Consider the following 18008-nt stretch of genomic DNA (forward strand, 5'->3'; position numbering starts at 1 on the left):
GGGATCTCACACGCCGAATCCACTTCTTCTTCACCGATGCGTCTACGATGGGGCGGAGCCATGCCCACTGCCTCGTAATAATATACTGTTCAGGTATTGCACTATTAGCAGTTTGTTATGAAGAGATTGGAAACTAGCTATATAAAGTGTAAAAACAGCGCTTAAAGTAACACTGGCCGAGGTCACCGAAATATAGGACTATGAAGACGTAGCGAAATAGTTGACTTTCCTGTGCGTTGAAGAAGACTATTCGAAATTTACTGCCGAAAACTAGCAAATGAATTTTGTAATCATAATCAAGAGAAGCCTTGCTTTGGTTTTTATGCTAAGGAAGCATTTCGTTTTTGGTCATCAAGGCCCTCTCGAGGGATGGTAAAGCATCTAAAGATTAAAAGTACTTTCACCTCATCAACTAACTCTAACCAGACAAATTAGCATTTTTTGGAGGCTCACATATTTTAATGTGTCAATGCATGGCTATGGGAGAGGTGCGTTGAATTCTTTTATTATGCTCTTAATGGAGAGCAATATAGGTCTCTACTGCTCTGCTCTATATTGGCCTTCAAGCAGAGAAACCAATGCAAGTACAAAAAATATGCACACGATGACAGACTCCTAAGAAAACTGTGATCAGGTGCCCCCAGCATTTAATAACTGCAAATCACTTGATTGGAACACCTCCCCCATAGACGGCGTATTTTAGACAAATACAATTATGCTTTGCTACAATCAGTAGGCATAGAGTACTCTTCGCGTGAAATTGAAAAAGTAATGGACCAGCTGCTGTCAATTATCGGCACGTGCTTTCACTACCAAGAGCTTACAAAGACAATCGTTGCAACAATAGAATTGATAATGAGCTAAATATTGCCACGTTCCATTCCTCAAACTGTGTTATCACCCAAATACACTACACAATTCTCAGTGAAACCGCGCCTGCAGTTTTCGAGAAGCATCGTGACTGTAGTAGATCATTTCGATAAGATCACGCCCACTCCGCGAACTGTACAGATTATTCTGGAACACTCGTCACTGCCAGTGATAACGCTAGAACATTCGATGGCAAGAGAATAAATGTCGACGCACTTCGCCGCTTTTCAGTAGTTGATCGACGGTAGACGCTCCGTTCACTGCTATCTGTGCAAGAGTGCTACCGTAATCGAATTTCCGTTTACCGGGCACACGTTCGCTCAAACAAACAGTTAAATCCCAACACAGTCTCCTGTCTTCGGCCACGTCACGACCTCGTGACATCTGGTGGACGTGCTGCTTCGTTCATGTACCGGACGCCCCCATCAAGCCATGAGTCCAGCCCACGCTGCGGAGAAGACACCGACGCCAACCAGGAGCAGCGAACAAGCCGCCGACAGCAAGGTCTACCACCGGAGTACGGGCTTCTACAAGACAAGGCGCGGAAGACCAAGGCCATGACCTCGACTGCAGTGGCAATGACAACTGCAGCGTCCCAGCCTGCGATTGTCATGCATCAACCCAGGGTTCAATGAACTTTCCATGGGTCCTCAACTGAACTCCCGGGTACCTGGCTAGAAACATACGACCATATGGCCGCCCTCAACCACTGGGACAACGAAGAAAAGCTCCCTCGTGTGTACTTTTACCTGGAAGACACTGCAAGGACCTGGCTCGAGAATCGAGAGTCCACGCTCCGAACGTGGGATGTCTTCTGAGGCAAATTCCTGCGAACGTTCGCGAGCGTCGCTCGTAAAGAAAGGACCGATGCTTTACTAGAAACCCGGGTTCAGCTGCCAAATGAAAATGTTGCCATTTTCACAGAAGAGATTACCAGCCTATTCCGTCACGCTGACCCAGACAAGCTTGAGGAGAAGAAAGTTTGTTTCTTCATGCGAGGGGTCAAACAGGAGCTCTTCGCGGGGCTATTGAGGAACCCACTGAACACCGTCCAAGAATTTTTATCCAAAGCGACAACTATTGAAAAGACCCTGGGCATGCGCACCATACAGTATAATCGTCGCCTCACTCCAGAATGCGCTGCTGCTCAAGCCAGTAACTCCGAAGACCTGCGTGAAACAATCCGAGCAATCGTGCGGGAAGAGCTGCGCAAGCTGTTGCCTTCGGATCAGTCTCAAGGGGATTTGATTGCCGAAATTACGCGATAAGTTTGGCTGTCGCTTCAAATTCCCCAAGCACCGCTGCCCGAGCCGTAAGCTATGAGCTACGCCGCTGCAGTGCGCCACAAGGCTCCTCTCTGTTCACGCCGAAACGACAGTCGATCGCACTTCCGTCGCCAGACGCCAACACCGCAAGCACCCGCACCGACGTCCTACCGTTTGCCAGCGGCCCAGCGCAGCGTGCCGAGGAAAACCGACGTTTGGCGAGCACCTGACAACCGCCCACTGCGGCGAGGCTGGATCACTGCGGCGAGGCTGGACACACATAACGCCGTTGCCAGTACCGACAGATAGGACTGCGTGGCTTCGCCATCAATGCGCCACGTCCGCAGCCAGTGGAATGGCCACGTGACATCGCCGACTACCTGACAGGAACTCAGTGGACACCACGAAGTGCTTCCCGTTCACCGTAGCCCAGCCGCCATATGTCACCGCAACACCGGCAGTACTCTGCCCAAACGTGGGGCCGGTCTCCTAGCCCGTATCCGGAAAACTAAGGGCAGAAACCGATGAAGGTGCGGTTGCTGTGCGACGAACTACCGAAGATTCACCAACGACGACGCCACCGTGACGGAGCGTTTCGAACACCACGCCAACCAGGCAAAGTCTTGAAGACGAAACCTCACTAACGGATGGTGACCTGACGGCGCAACGTAGAAGCTGTAGAACAAGGCGACGAAGCCGTGACCTGAACTGCAATGCGAGACGGCTATCTAGCGACTTCGACGATCTTATCGACGGCCACAGTGTGACCGCTCTCGTCGATACTAGAGCCGACTATTCCGTCATATGTGGGTCGTTCGGTGCGAGGTTGAAGAAAGTTAGGACAGCTTGGGAAAGCCCTGAAATCCACACAGCCGGAGGTCATCTCGTATCGCCTGCAGGAATCTGCACAGCGAGAGTCACTATTAACGGCTGTATTTAACCTGCAGACTTTGTAGTCCTACAGCGATGCTCGAGAGATGTCATCTTTGGCATGGGCTTCTCATGCCTCCATGGTGCTGTCATCAACCTAAAAACAAAGTCGATAAAGTTATCCACAAAAGAAGCACTACCGCCACGCACGCCATCGTGGATGAACAAGTCACCAATCCGCCTCACTCCAGCGTCATTATTTCAGTCGGTGCTCCTAAATCACCTGACCTGGAAGGCGTCGTTGAAGGCAGTCAGCATCTGTTGGTCACCCGAAATATTTGCGTCGAAGGAGGAATTGCACAGCTGCGTGGAGGAAAAGCAACGGTTATGCTCACAAATGTCAACAATGAGTAGAAATGTGTGAACAAAGGAACGATAGTCGCATACACCGAAGAAATCGGGGAAGCCACCAGTGCTTTCGGCCTCGCCGATTCTGCGCAACCTGCTCAGAAGAACCGAGCCCCACCCACAGCTTTCGACTTCAATCGCAGACCTGCGAATCATAAGCAAGAACAGTTTAAGGCCCTGCTCCTGCAATACAAAGATCGCTTTTCGTCGTCATCCAAAACTCGGCAGGCCCCAATTACGAAACATCGCATCATAACCGAAGAAATTGCCAGACCACTCTGTCAGAGTCCGTACAAGATTTCGAAGCGAGAACGCGATGTCACGAAGAGATAAATTGTTGAAATGCTGTGGGATGACATAATTCTGCCGTCCAAGAGTCCATGGGCGCCCCCCACGTTGTTAATGAAGAAAATTATGGGACTTTACGTTTCTGCGTCGATTATCGCCACCTGAACAAAATCACAAGAAAGGACGTGTGTCCACTTTAACGAATAGACGACACACTTGATCGGCTCAACAACGCCAAGTATTTTTTGTCAATTGACCTCAGGACTGGCCATTGGCATATCGAAGTCGACAAAAGGGGCCGAGAGAAGACGGCGTTTATAACACCGGACGGCCTCTTTGAGGTTAAGGTGATGCCCTTAAGCCTTTGCTCAGCTCCTGCAACTTTTCAACGCGTTCTGAATACGGTACTGGTAGGATTGAAGTGACAGACTTGTCTTATGTACTTGGACGACGTCGTAGTATATTCCTCGAGTTTCGACGAGAATCATCGGCTCCTTGAAGCTGTACTTCAAGCCATCAAGACGTCCAGACTCACACTGAAGCCAGAAAAGTGCGGATTTGCGTACGAGGAGCTCTTGTTCCTGGGGCACGTGATTAGCATGTGTGGAGTTCGTCCTAATCCACGGAAAACAGCCGCCATCACCGACTTTTCGCGGCCCAGTGACAAGAAGGCGGTGCGCCGATTTCTGGGCCTGTGAGCCTACTATAGGCGGTTCATGAAAAACTTCACCCGCATCGCCGATTCATCACTAACTTTACCAAAGCCAACATAGAGTTCAAGTGAGAAACGCTGCAGGAACACGCTTTCCAGGAGCTTAAACATCGCCTACAGACGCCTCCGTTACTTGCCTATTTCGACGAACTCGCCGAGACAGAAATACACACTGACGCAAGCAGCGTAGCTCTTGGCGCCGTTCTTGTGCAGAGGGCTGACGGTCTTAAAAGGTTTTTACGCTAGCCGATCGCTATCCTAAGCAAAAGCCAATTATTTCACAACAGAAAAGGAGTGCCTCGCCATCATCTGGGCTACGTCGAAAGTTCTCTCCTACCTCTACGGCAGGCCCTTCAAAGTTGTGAGCGACCACCACGCCTTGTGTTGGCTAGCCACTTTCAAGGACCCTTCAAGTCGCCTCGCACAATGGAGCTTGAGACTTCAAGAATATGACATTACCGTCGTTTACAAGTCCGGCAAGAAACAATCCGACGCCGACTGTCTCTCTCGTGCACCTGTCGACCAACCACCGCCCGACGACCCGGAGGACGACTACTTCTTGGGAACGATAACTGCTGACGACTTCGCTGAACGACAGCGAGCCAACCCGTAACTGAAGGCCCTAATAAAATACATCGAAGGCAGGACCGCCAGAGCCCCGAAGGTATTGAAGGGCGCACTTGCGTCGTTCTTCCTACGAAATGGTCTGCTCCAAAAGAAAAACTTCTCACCGCTCCAAGTCAAGTACCTCCTTGTGGTGCCTTCAGCTCTGCGGCCAGAACTCCTGCAGACCCTGCACAACGATCCGACGGCAGCGTACCTCGGTGTTTCCCGCACGGTCGCCAGGATACAAGAAAAGTGTTACTGGCTACGTCTTACCATCAATGTCACTCGTTATGTGAGGACATGCCGGGACTGTCAGCGACGCAAGACACCACCGACAAGACCAGCAGGACATCTGCAGCCAATCGAACCAACTCGCCGACCATTCCAGCAGATTGGTATGGACGTACTGGGGCCGTTCCCGACGTCAGCTTTAGGAAACAGGTGGATCGTGGTAGCTACCGACTACCTCACCCGCTACGCCGAGACAAAAGCCCTGCCCAAAGGCAGTGCATCCGAGGTAGCCAAGATGTTCATCGGAAATATCCCTTTACGTCACGGCGCCCCGGATGTCCTCATCCCCAACAGAGGATTGACATTTACTGCTTACCAAACTCCAGCAATCTTGGCATACAGCCAGACAAGTCACCGCCAGACGACAGTGCACCATCCACAGACCAACGGCCTCACGAAGCGGCTAAACACGACTATCGCCGACATGCTGGCAATGTACGTCGATGTCGAACGCAAGACGTGGGACGCCATTCTTCCGTACGTGACCTTCGCATACAACACGGTGGTGCAGGAGACGACGCAGATATCTCCATACAAATTAGTCTACGGAAAGAGCCCGGCAACAACGCTCGATGTCATGTTACCCCACGTCACCAACGAAGAAAACCTTGATGTGAGTGAGTACCTTCAACGCACTGATGAAGCCCGACAACTCGCGTGTCTCCGTATATATAATCAACAAACGACCGACTGCCGCCGTTACAATATTCGACGAAGCTTTGTGGAATACCAGCCCGGTGAACGTGTTTGAATGCGGAAGCCAATACGCCGATTTGGACTCAGTGAAAAGCTTCTGCGACGGTACTTCGGACCGTACAGGGTGGTTCGACGTCTCGGCCCACTTAATTACGAGGTAGTGCCTGACAGCATCACGAACTCTCAACGACGCCGATCACGACTTGAAGTCGTCCATGTCACGTGCCTCAAGCCATTTCATGCGCGTTAACAAACTGAAACAGTGTTTTTCGTATTATTGCTGTATCGTAATTTATTCATTGTACTTTCTTGCATATTTGGTGTACCTTCAACTTTAGTTAAAGCATCGGGACAATGCCTTTTTCAGAGGGGTGCAATGCCACGTTCCATTCCTCAAGCGTTGTTAACGCCCCAATACGCTACACAATTCTCAGCGCAAACCGCGCTTGCAGTTTTCGAGAAGCTTTGTTACTGTAGTAGATCAGTTTTATAAGATCGCGCCCACTCCACGAACTGTACAGATTATTCTGGAACACTCATCGCTGCCAGTCATAACGCTATAACATTCGACGGCAAGAGTATCAATGCTGACGCACTTCGCCGCTTGTCAGTAGTTGATCAACGGCCGACGCTCCGTCCACTGCTATCTGTGCAGGACTGCTGCTGTAATCGGATTTACCGTTTACAGGGCACAGGTTCGCCCAAATGAACAGTTAAATTTCAATATAAAGTCTCCTGTCTTCAGCCCCGTCACGACCCCGTGACAATATGCCAAGCAATGGTCTTTCACTAGAAAATTGCATTATGGTTGTGCAACATTGCAATTTGAAGGCCCTCTATTACCCCGATCCTTAAATTAATATATGTGATCTTTTATTGAATAATTTGCGTTATAATGTAGGAGAAAGCGAAAATACTGTCATTTTCATTTCTCGCCCCTAGATAAATTACTAATAGACCATGAAAGAAGATTCACCATTTGAAATATGCCCCGCAGTTCACCTTGAAAATCACCACGATGTTCACAACATTATTGTGCCATAATCATGTCAAACTACACCTTCACAGCAGGGCGACATTAAGATCTAGATTTCAAGCGAAAATCAGCATGCCGAAGTTGCTTTGAAGGCAAAATACTCGCTCCTTATGCAGATCAAAATTTACAGGTAACCATTTGACTCACAAGTCATAGAATATATGTGAATGCTGTGACCCACTGTGGCTCATATCAGCACAAGCTCAGCAGCCAAATTTGCCTACAAAGGGAGGAATAAGCTTGTTTGCAAGACCGAACAGGAACATGTGCTCCTTTCAAATGTCCTATCATTGTAGAAACTTGCCTAGGTGTGATGCACCTTTGCTGCATAATTTTGACAGAGTGACTTTGTTTATGTAAAACACTGCTTTTCTTGCATTGTCACAACTGATTCGACCAGCAGCCATTGAGCCATTGAGGCCCCAGGTGTGTACATGACTGAACGGCTCGAGTTGATATAGGCATTCATGTGGGAAATTCGACAGGATATCGCAGTCACAGTTTGTTTTTTGTTTTTATCTATGCTACTTAGACTAACTGTGCCAGTAGGGGAAACAGTACGATATATATATTGTGTCATGCAAGCACTTGTGATCGCAATCAGGGCGTCTGAGTCATACGCGATCTGGATTAGGATATATAGGATATAGCGCTGCTCGCAATCTCGAGTGAAACCGTTATTACTCACCGCTACACCGTTCAATCTAATCCGCATCAAGTATGATGCATCCGCCAGTCTAATAACAAACAAATCGCAATCGGTCCTTATCGCAGCTAAAGGTAAGCACAGGCCGCAAGTACCCGTTTGACAGCGATCAGTAAAGCACATCAGTGCGCACCATCTCATTCAGAACTAACGTCTGCACAAATCAGTCAACACTTGCGTATCTTCATACACTGCAACATACAAACCCACAAACCGCCACACAACGCGCACACACAACCATTACTAGTGTATATATACATCGTTCGAAATAGTTGGTAATTGAACACTACCGATTGCATGAAACAGCTAGCCCTCACGCATCATCAAATTCTCAAGAAATAATGGCGCAACCATACAAACCGCAGCACAGAATCAAAATAGACGAAGCGCTGACTGCACCTACGACTGCACCACACACAAAACTAACAAAACAGTGAGCGCAGAGATAGTCATTGTCCATGGATGTCTGCGCACCGCTAGGAACCAAAGCGACTAGAGATGTTCACGCGTTTCACTGCCTAGGCCACGATTAGTCGCCAGAAAAAGCACCTTGCGCTCGGGCGCTCGTATTAGTTCGTGCCGCAATTCTGATTAATATGTGGGGTTTAACGTTCCAAACCACCATATGATTCTGAAAGACGCCGTAGTAGAGGACTCCGGAAATTTTGACCACCTGGGGTTCTTTAACGTGCACCCAAATCTGAGCACACGGGCCTACAACATTTCCGCCTCCATCGGAAATGCAACCGCCGCAGCCGGGATTTGAACCCGCCACCTGCGGGTCAGCAGACGAGTACCATAGCCACTAGACCACCACGGCGAGGCAAACGCCGCAATTCTCGTCGCAGCGCGAACAGACGGATGGAATCTGCGAAGAAGGACATGTATCTCTCGCCACTGATAGGCGGCACCCTTAATCGGCTCCACAACGCTAAGTACTTTACTTCAATGAAGCTCTTAACACAGGCTACCAGCAAATCGAGGTTGACGAGAGATACCGAAAACAGAGAGCATTTATAATACCAGATGACCTGTTCGAGTCGAAGGCCACGCCCTTTCGTCAATGCTCGCCCCCGCTATCTTCCAACGCTTTATGGATACACTACTGGCCTGCTTGAAGTGTAGGACTTGCCTTGTGTACCTGGACAATGTCATTGCCCGTTGTCCAAATTACTACGAACACGTCTGGCACCCTGAAACACTCATAGAGTTTTAGGGGGTACTGTAAGAGCAGAGGGACTGTGTTACTCTCCCCTGGGTTCTTTAACTTCGTGGGAGAGTAGGGCAGAGTTGGCCGGGGAACATATTCTTCCATTTATTGCAGAGTAAAATAGACTGCAAACTGTGCTACTCGAGTGAAGTTTCCAATCAACGCAACTCTCGTGCCGAAGAGGCGGGAATGGAATTTGGTACACTGTCTTTGCTGATCTACTGTCTGCATGATACTACCGACGCCAAAACCTGTCTCGTAGCCACACGCTTTTGAGTGTAGACACCCCAAAAGTAAGTTTAATGCGTCAAGTAATACGATAACTTTAAGTGATATCTAAAGCATGCTTGTGCGATCAAGAACGTTCAGTTCTCGAAGCGCCATTACCAATACTTTCGAAGCAAGAAACAGCGGCAACATCTGAAGCGTCGTTAAAAGTTAGTTTACCACACAAACAAATTGTTACTGAAGTAAGGCACATGATGTAAAAGAGTTGAAAATAATTGGCCCCGTAACTGCATGTTACACCTCAAATGTCGTCAAAAGCCGATAGTTTTTCATCTGGGGAGAGTGAACACAACTTTTATTTGATGTTCTGTGCAAGAAAATTGATGAATGGTATTTTGGAGGTGCGGCGCTAGAGTGCCTTGAGCGTGCAGCGGAGGCGAACGAGTGCATCAAGGCACCTCACACGTGAGAATGAGCGCTATCTGGCAGTTATCTTGGAAAAAGAAGCGCGCGGCGTGCGCGCCCGTCTTGGAGGCGATAAGGTGTAGGACGCAGGGCGACGGGTACGTGCCACCACCGAGTCGTCTTAGCTAGGCGTTGGAAAGCCCCGCCGCGGTGGTATAGTGGCTAAGGTACTCGGCTGCTGACCCGCAGGGCGCGGGTTCGAATCCCGGCTGCGGCGGCTGCATTTCCGATGGAGGCGGAAATGTTGTAGGCCCGTGTGCTCAGATTTGGGTGCACGTTAAAGAACCCCAGGTGGTCTAAATTTCCGGAGCCCTCCACTACGGCGTCTCTCATAATCATATAGTGGTTTTGGGACGTTAAACCCCACATATCAATCAAAGCGTTGTGGTCTAGTGGCTAAGGTACTCGGCTGCTGACCCGCAGGGCGCGGGTTCAAATCCCGGCTGCGGCGGCTGCATTTCCGATGGAGGCGGAAATGTCGTAGGCCCGTGTGCTCAGATTTGGGTGCACGTTAAAGAACCCCAGGTGGTCGAAATTTCCGGAGCCCTCCACTACGGCGTCTCTCATAATCATATGGTGGTTTTGGGACGTTAAACCCCACAAATCAATCAATCAATCAAAGCGTTGGAAACACTTGCCTTTTCCAGCAATCTTTGTATTGTCAGCACAGCGTGATTAACGTTATGGTCCTTACATTTACTTATGCGCTGCTTTTCTAGTAAAAAGACACACATACAGAATATTGACGTGTTCTCACGGTGACTCAGGTATGCGCAATAAAGATTTTCGTTTGACAACCACACAAGTAAGAACGCCGAAACTTGATTAATATTGGTGGGCGCTGCGGATGGAGTCGGCCGTTTGGGGTCTCGGTTAGTGCCGTTTGAAGTATCGTTAAGAGCAGACAAACAGACAATTGTAAAGACAGACAGACAGACAGAAAGACAGACAAAAATTTTTGCGTTGAAGGTGCCCAACACTGTCATATAAAAAAAAAACTTCTACGGTGAGCCTATAACTCGCCACATACGTATAACGAGGTGGGTACTCTACCGCTACGCCACGTTGTGCCACTGTCACTGCAACGTAAAAAAATAAATAAAGAAGACTATCGTCTCTAAAAACACGCTGTTTTGCTTCACGCGACATAGCTTGAACACATATCTCGATTTTTGTTTCTAGCTAATCCAGCCAATTATATGACACGGGAGCCACTGGCGTCGACGCATTACATGCCACTAATGCTAAGATTTCAAGTATCTTAGAAAATTCACAACATAGAAAAGAACATATCTAAAATTACCGAGAACTTCGGTAAATGATTTACTGCTGAGTGTAATAACCGTTACTTTTTTGCTGGTTGACGTGCGCCAAAGTTTTATATCGACTGTAATGCTCGAGTACGCTCGCAGCGATTGCATTAGGTTAATTTTTGTACGCAAGCGACAATATGCTATAGTGCAGCGGCCGTGTTAGATGGTGCTGATTTGCATCTGTTAACCTATTCTGGTAACTACATCTGTTAACGTAATCTGGTAACTACATAGCCCACAGCTAAAAACCGAATTGCATGTGCACGAAAGTGCCTCATCGTGTTACTTCATGCACGTGCACAGAACGACAGGTCTGTCTTTGCACTCACCAATCATCGAAGTGCCGACGAGTGCACCCGGCGGCTGTTGGTGTTGGCCCGTCTGCGCTGTGCCGCAGGCTGAAAGCGCGCCCCATCGAAGCTGATTGCTCTTTGTGTGCACACCGTACACAAGAAACAATGGTTCATTCAAGTTAAGCGATGTCAAGGGTCCGTACAGTCAGTTTTACTCCTCGGCGTCACATATTAATAAACCCCAGTGCGCCGATGGCACGTATGACGAGCTCATCTGGTAAGCTAGGCCTACATTCACTGTGAGTTGTACTCGTACGGATCACAATTACTCGGACCTATGTCGGCGCAAGTGGCTTGCGCAGGTTAATGCTTGAGCAATCCGCAAGCCTCTCAATGTTGTATTAAAGTGTAGATGAGATAAGCAAAACTATAAGGATGGCGAGAGGTGCGTTTGAGTTGTGGTTTCGCCGACCAGCATTGTTTTTCTGGCGTATCAGCTAGTACACACTGCGGCATCGCACGTCGCAAGGGACGCCAGATCGTAACGTTCACAGATTATTTTTCGGCCTGCACTGCTGACAGATTGCGTCAACTGTGTTTGTAAGCGCCTAGTATATCTCTCAGGCTTGGGCACCAGTGCCTTCACCAAATTGAGCCAGTATGATAGAATTCCAGCTGGTAATAGGAATTTAATATTGGAAATGGCGTTACATGTCATGTTGTTTTATAATAAAAGGTTGACGTGCCTACAAAGATACGCGTGCTAGGTGTATATTCGCTCTTCAAAACGCGTTTTAGAAATTTACAACCACTCTCACTAAAAGGGGGCTAGACATCTTGAGTATAAATACCGGTTGCAGAGCAAGTGGTTGTGGATGACACTCCACTTTGGGCTTCGGTGGGAGACGGACGTCTGATGGCTCGCTGCGTGCGAGGTGCTTCGGCGGCCGCTGCTGGCCACGGTGTTAGGTTTTTTCCTGCACCGTCGGAATACCGGTTTTTGTAGCCTACATTGCCATCGGGTGACAGTATGGGACAGTGTATGTTCTGCACGGTGATTTGGAAAAAAGACCATACCGGTTGGAAGACTTTCCGGCCCCGTTAGAAGAAGTCGGACTCATCAAGGCGATCGCTGACATTGGTGCCTTCCAGATGAATCACATCTGGCTGGTGAAGATGTGAAGCAAGGCTGACGAAAATGCATTAGTCAAAACGTGTGGATCTATGTCAAGGGTGGCTCCTGTGCTAGCATCGACCATTGTTACAAGCTGCCACTCAAGCGTCGCCAGCGCGAAGTCGGCGACGGGAATGACAGCAGGTTGGTTCGTTCCGCACGCAAGCAGAGACAGTGAAGAGATCAGAGACGTGAGAAAACAAAACAACCTTACTCTAGTGATATTGCAGCACACGGGATCTAATATAACACTTCAATACAACTAACAAAATACATCGACACTTGATACAACTAAAGAAATATATAACAGAGACAATAAATCAGCTTACGAGAGAGAACTATTACAAACTACACACACTAACAAGAATAGAACGACGGAGGAGAAAGTTCGAAGATATAAACAGGTGAAGGCATACGTGTGATGACCGGCAGCGTTGTGTCCCCGACGATCGGATGCGAGAAGTCGAAGAGAGTTCTGGCACGACTGCGATGTCGGCGGTGTTGCAACGCTGGTGGCTCCGGGAGGCTAGTGCTTGCAGGTGACTTCGAGCAGGTTGAGCTAACTCGAGGCGAAGTCCCGATGTCTACGTTGCAGACGTTAATATCGCGTCACAGCTAGACGAACGGCTAAGTTTAGGTGGCCAGCCGATACAGAGCCACACTAAAAACTTCTAGAAGAGATGCTTGTTGATCTGTTTCTACACCATCTTGGTCAGCGACTAGTCTGCCTAGCAGGGCAAAATCCTGCGCTTAAATGCGCGCCCCCTCGTGTCTCCTCACTCTCTTCCTTGGGGACAAGAGACCTCTACCTGGGTCCAATCATGCGCGTTTAATTGATGGGAAACTCCGCCCCAAAAATATTTTGACCCCACCCCTTTTTATTTGGGAGAGGGTCCTCAACTAGCGAGAGTGACGACCTGTCGGGTTGTTGTCATACGACTTGGCCACCAGAGCGTTTCCCACGCTTTTCCCCGTGGGAACGGTCAACCACTTAGCTCTCAGCCGGGCGTCTTGTAGTCTAATCCTTGTTCGGGGTATACCGCGGCCTTCTACGACCTTGCAGACGTCGCCGCAGTTACAAAAGGATTAACTGTCCGCGGCGACGTTCTAAGGAGAGCACCCCATTTTGCACTTATCGGTTCCCTTTCATGTGCCGCCGTTTCTCACGGTCAGTCGGGGAGTACGGCGCCCGTTAATTGCCGTGACGCGGTGTCGCCGAAAATAGCCGTCGGTGACAACCATATTCAATCAACATTGATGTCACCGTAAAAATCCACTGGGGTTAATTTGCCGTCTCGAATGAGAGCATTTGAGGAGCGTTTAGTGACTTTGGTTAAGTTCTGAAGGTTTCGAGCGACCACTGAACCGTCGTGGGCATTGAACACGCGACACCGATGACGAGGGTGGTGCGACTCAAACCGAAGGAAGGCGTGGTGCTAGAAGACTTATCGCATCTTTTTTAAGTTTGGAGGGGGCACCATTCTTCTTGTGGCCCCGGGTCGGGCAAAGCTTTGTATAAGGTGTAACATGCAAGGACATATACGAGGAGACTGCCAGACTGCCGGCTGTGATAATCCCGAGCATCTGGACATGAAAGTCAAGATTCCGTCAGCAATTATGCCAGAGTTACGAAGACCGCGTCGTCAACAGACGACGGCCAAGAGAATCTAATGGACGCCGAAGAGGCTGAGAAGTTGGCCCCTGGAACAATGCCATGGGATCCGACGCCACAGTTCAGGCAACTGGAGAAGAGACAGCCGACACGCCAACGCAAGGCGGCAAAGACTCAACGAAGGATTGATTGATATGTGGGGTTTAACGTCCCAAAACCATTCAAGACTCAACGAAGGAATTAGAGGAGTTGGCTGCAACAGGCGGCCAGCGGGAAATCCAATAAACGATCGAGGGAGACATGGGTACCAGTGGCGAAATCACTACACCAGAAGCTAGCGCAAAGTCTCTGGAAGCGATCACGGGACGCGGCAAGCGTAACCGAGAGGAAAGCACGGAACACAACCAGAAACGGTGGTGGTGGTAGTGGTTACTAGATGAGAAAAGGCACCCAATTTCTGCAACCCGGTTGGGAGCACGGTGCTGTGCCTCTGAAACGCGCGGAGCGTCTGTAACATCGCATCACGCGCGCTAAGAGTAAAAAATATGCCATGAAAGCTGGTCGGCGTCATTGTAGCCGGTTCAGGGACAGGATCGAGATGCGTAACACCCCGGTTTTCCCACTACACGGTATACGGGACACGGTAAGCGCAGTATTGTAGTTTTATCTTTGTCATTACCATGGCGAGCATGACTGTGCCTTTACGCATTGGTACGCTGAATGTACATGGTCTAGGAGCGCGTCGCGAAGAGTACCAGTTGAAACGCTTGATGCAAGAAAGAGACTTTGACTTTCTCGTGGTCCAGGAGACTAAATTTAGTAATGAGGACTCGACTGTTAGCATGGTATCAGAATTTGCGGTACAAGGCGTGTGTGAGCTATGCAGTGGGAGCATCAGCCGAATGTATTATTTTTGTCAGGAACTCTCTTGGTACTGTAGTGGAGGAGGTCACAAGTTGCGCACATGGGCGTTTTGTTTTGTGTGACGTTTTTACGGGAACACTAAATTTAGAGTTATCTGTGTATACGCACCTACAAATTCGAAAGACAGTAGTTTGTTTTTTCGCAAAATGCAAGCGTAGTTTGAATATCACAGATGTGTGATTCTGTTGGATGAGTTTAATTGTGTTCTGGCCCTAGAAGATTGCACGTATACTGCAAAATTAAGTGATGAAAGGATTGGTTTGCTTAGAGATAGCCTTAATACGTACTTTTTTTCATGATGTAGCTCTGTTTGCGAAGGGTGACAGTAGCCAACACTTCGCACATTTTCAAGGCTCGAGTCACGCACGACTAGATCGAGCATATATATGTTTGTTCTGAAAGAGTACCTTTATGTCAGAGCTGTGACGTTTACGCTGTTTCCTTCAGTGGTCATTGCTTAGTCTCGTTTGTGATAGGTAGAAAGTGCAAAAAAAAGGTTGTATGGGAAACATGAAGACTGAATACTAGGATAGTTACGCACGAAGAGTTTGTAGATAAGACAAAGAAGGAAATCGAGAATTTTTTCAAAAACGCAGAAAGGAGTACGACGGAAAGATGGGAATCATTTAAGCAAAGGATAAAAATGAAGGCAATAGAGTGTGGTTGTTACATGCATTATCAGTTAGCTCTGCCTGTAGCGCATGTATTTGCCATCACTTAGCTCTGCTCGTAGCTCAAAAACAAGAGCGCGAGCTACGGGCAGAGCTAAATGATTTCGTGAATATTGAAGCGGCAAACCCGGGCTCATTTACACATCAACTGCATGTAGCCAAAAACAAAACATAATGTCTTGAAGAGCTGAGAGATATGTTGGGGGTGAAGCCCCGACAAAGCGAGCCTTGTCGGATGAAAAGGCATATGCGCGAGCTCACGACATAATATAGATAGAGTTGAATGCTGAAGTATTGAGAGAACTTAAAGATGTCATGAAAGCTTTTAAAAGCTACTATCAAGACATGTTTGGTTATCGCGAACCAAAGGAGCCGGGTTTTGTAGATGAGTTCTTGATAGAAATGCCGAAACTTAATGCTCAGGACACAAATTTATTAGAAATGTCTAATAGTATAGGAGAAATTGAAAAGGCTATCGATGATCTCGGCATGGGCAAATCACCTGGCTCATATGGCATCAATGCGGCCTTTTACAAGGTGTTCAAGGAGGTTATGGCCACCGCGTTGCATGATGTTTTTTTCAGAGTGTTTAGATCGCGGAACTCTGCCTCCATCGTTTATTCGGGCACACACTATACCGATTCCTAAAGGGGAAGTGCAGCATGATTTACGCAAAGTGACAGGCTAATGAAGCTAACAAACGTAGATTGTAAGGTGTTTATGAAAGTTCTGGTTAGGAGGTTGCAAGGAGTTTTATACAAGTTGGTCGGGTCACATCAGACTTGCGGCATTAAGCGTAGGAGCATATTCACGAATATTCATGTCGCCAGGAGCATTTTGGAGTAGTGTGACGCTTCGCTTCTGGAAGTAGCTATGTTACAAATTGATCTAGCCAAGGCTCTCGACATGGTTTCACACATTATACTCTTCACGCTAGCTAAATACGTTGGTCTTGGTGCGACCATTATGTAAAGGTATTAGATTGGCATACAAAAGTTCAACCACAATTTTAATTTTAAATGAAGAACTCTCACAGCGCATACAAGTACTTTATTCCATGCGCCAGGGGTGTCCTATAAGTCCTTTTCTTTTCGCTCTATTTTGGAACCACTGTGTCAGAAAGCGATTCACAATGCAGGAATTAATGGTTTCAGGTTGCAGTCATGTGAAGTGCGTGTTTTGGCATACGCCGACGATATCGCCTTTTTTGCTGTTGATAGAGTGTCACTTCGTTATTATAAATCACTCAAACGTTTTGTGAAACGAGTGGAAGTTTAATTAACAAAGAGAAAAGCATACTTAATGGCATTGTAATTGAGACCTCACACGCACTTCGTTTGGCAATATTCAGTGGCTCACGACACCTAGCCGTTACCTGGAGGTACCATTAAACAGGTAGCGAGACAGTGAAGCGTTTTGGCTTAAAAAGGCTTAGGAACTGCACGCGACAGCTGAAGGATGGGGCTGTCGTGACTAATCAATTTTCTCTCGGTCAGCTGTATTTAACGTGTTTGTGTCTGTAAAAATTGTGTACTTCTTGCAAGTACTTAGTTGTACGCGTAAAAGCATTCATAAAATCCACAGGATAGTCGCCACGTTCATCTGGAGCTGTACATGGGAGCGAATATCTATAACAAACTTGTTTCGGCGTGTTAAGCAAGATAGGGCTGTCTTTGTGCCATCTGTTTCTTAACCAAGTAATATCACGTTTCTTGCAAATAAGAGACCCCAGAGACTCTTTTTATGCTCTTTATTCTAAACAATGTTGTAACACAACATGCCTGACTTCTTTGTATCTTCAGAAAGGGGAGAACGACACACCTTGTCACCGTTGTGCGAAGTTGTGTTCTCATATCCCTTCTTAAGGGCAAGGTTTTTGATAGAATACCTGACTAAGTGAAAAGAAAGCCCCTTATGACAGATTTATTACAGAGTGTTTTCCTGTGCCGCTTTAACGTTCAAAGTATGAAAAATCATATAAAAATGACGTACTAAAACGAGTGAAAAACATGTGTACACCACCCAATGTTAAAAGCTTCTTTTTTGAACTTCCTACAGGAACCTTGCCAGTAAGATTGTGGCTTGAAGAGAGAGGCATGTATGTACCATGGGGCAGCAACTATCTCCTGTGTAACAAACCTGAGACCATTGGACATGTGTTTATTGATTGCAAGAAGGCTATTTTCTTTTTGAACATTTTACAGCGGGTTTTAAAAAGATTTACCTCTTACTCCATATGAAATTCGTTTTCTGCCTTGTGATAGTTCTGTAAAAATTTGATGTGATATTTTTACTTGGTATTCATTCGGTTTGGCGTAGTATGCTGTCTTAAAGACACTGTGATAAAAGAGTTCTATCCGTTAATGAGTG

At 47.6% G+C, this 18008-nt stretch overlaps 1 protein-coding gene across 10 annotated transcripts in view; it reads right to left on the reverse strand.

The window, feature by feature from the left end:
- Positions 1–18008, reverse strand: part of LOC119173563 (sphingomyelin phosphodiesterase) — a 1093949-nt gene that overhangs the window by 252992 nt on the left and 822949 nt on the right. For 6 of the 10 annotated variants that reach the window (XM_075896397.1, XM_075896390.1, XM_075896394.1 and 3 more), the window contains one exon: positions 12109–12234. The exons of the other annotated variants lie outside the window; for them this stretch is intronic. In XM_075896397.1, coding sequence (XP_075752512.1) covers positions 12109–12234 — 126 coding nt within the window. The remainder of the gene's footprint in view (positions 1–12108; positions 12235–18008) is intronic. 10 annotated transcript variants of the gene reach the window in all.

This window comes from Rhipicephalus microplus, chromosome 5, assembly GCF_043290135.1.
Source record: "Rhipicephalus microplus isolate Deutch F79 chromosome 5, USDA_Rmic, whole genome shotgun sequence".
Classification (NCBI taxonomy): domain Eukaryota; kingdom Metazoa; phylum Arthropoda; class Arachnida; order Ixodida; family Ixodidae; genus Rhipicephalus; species Rhipicephalus microplus.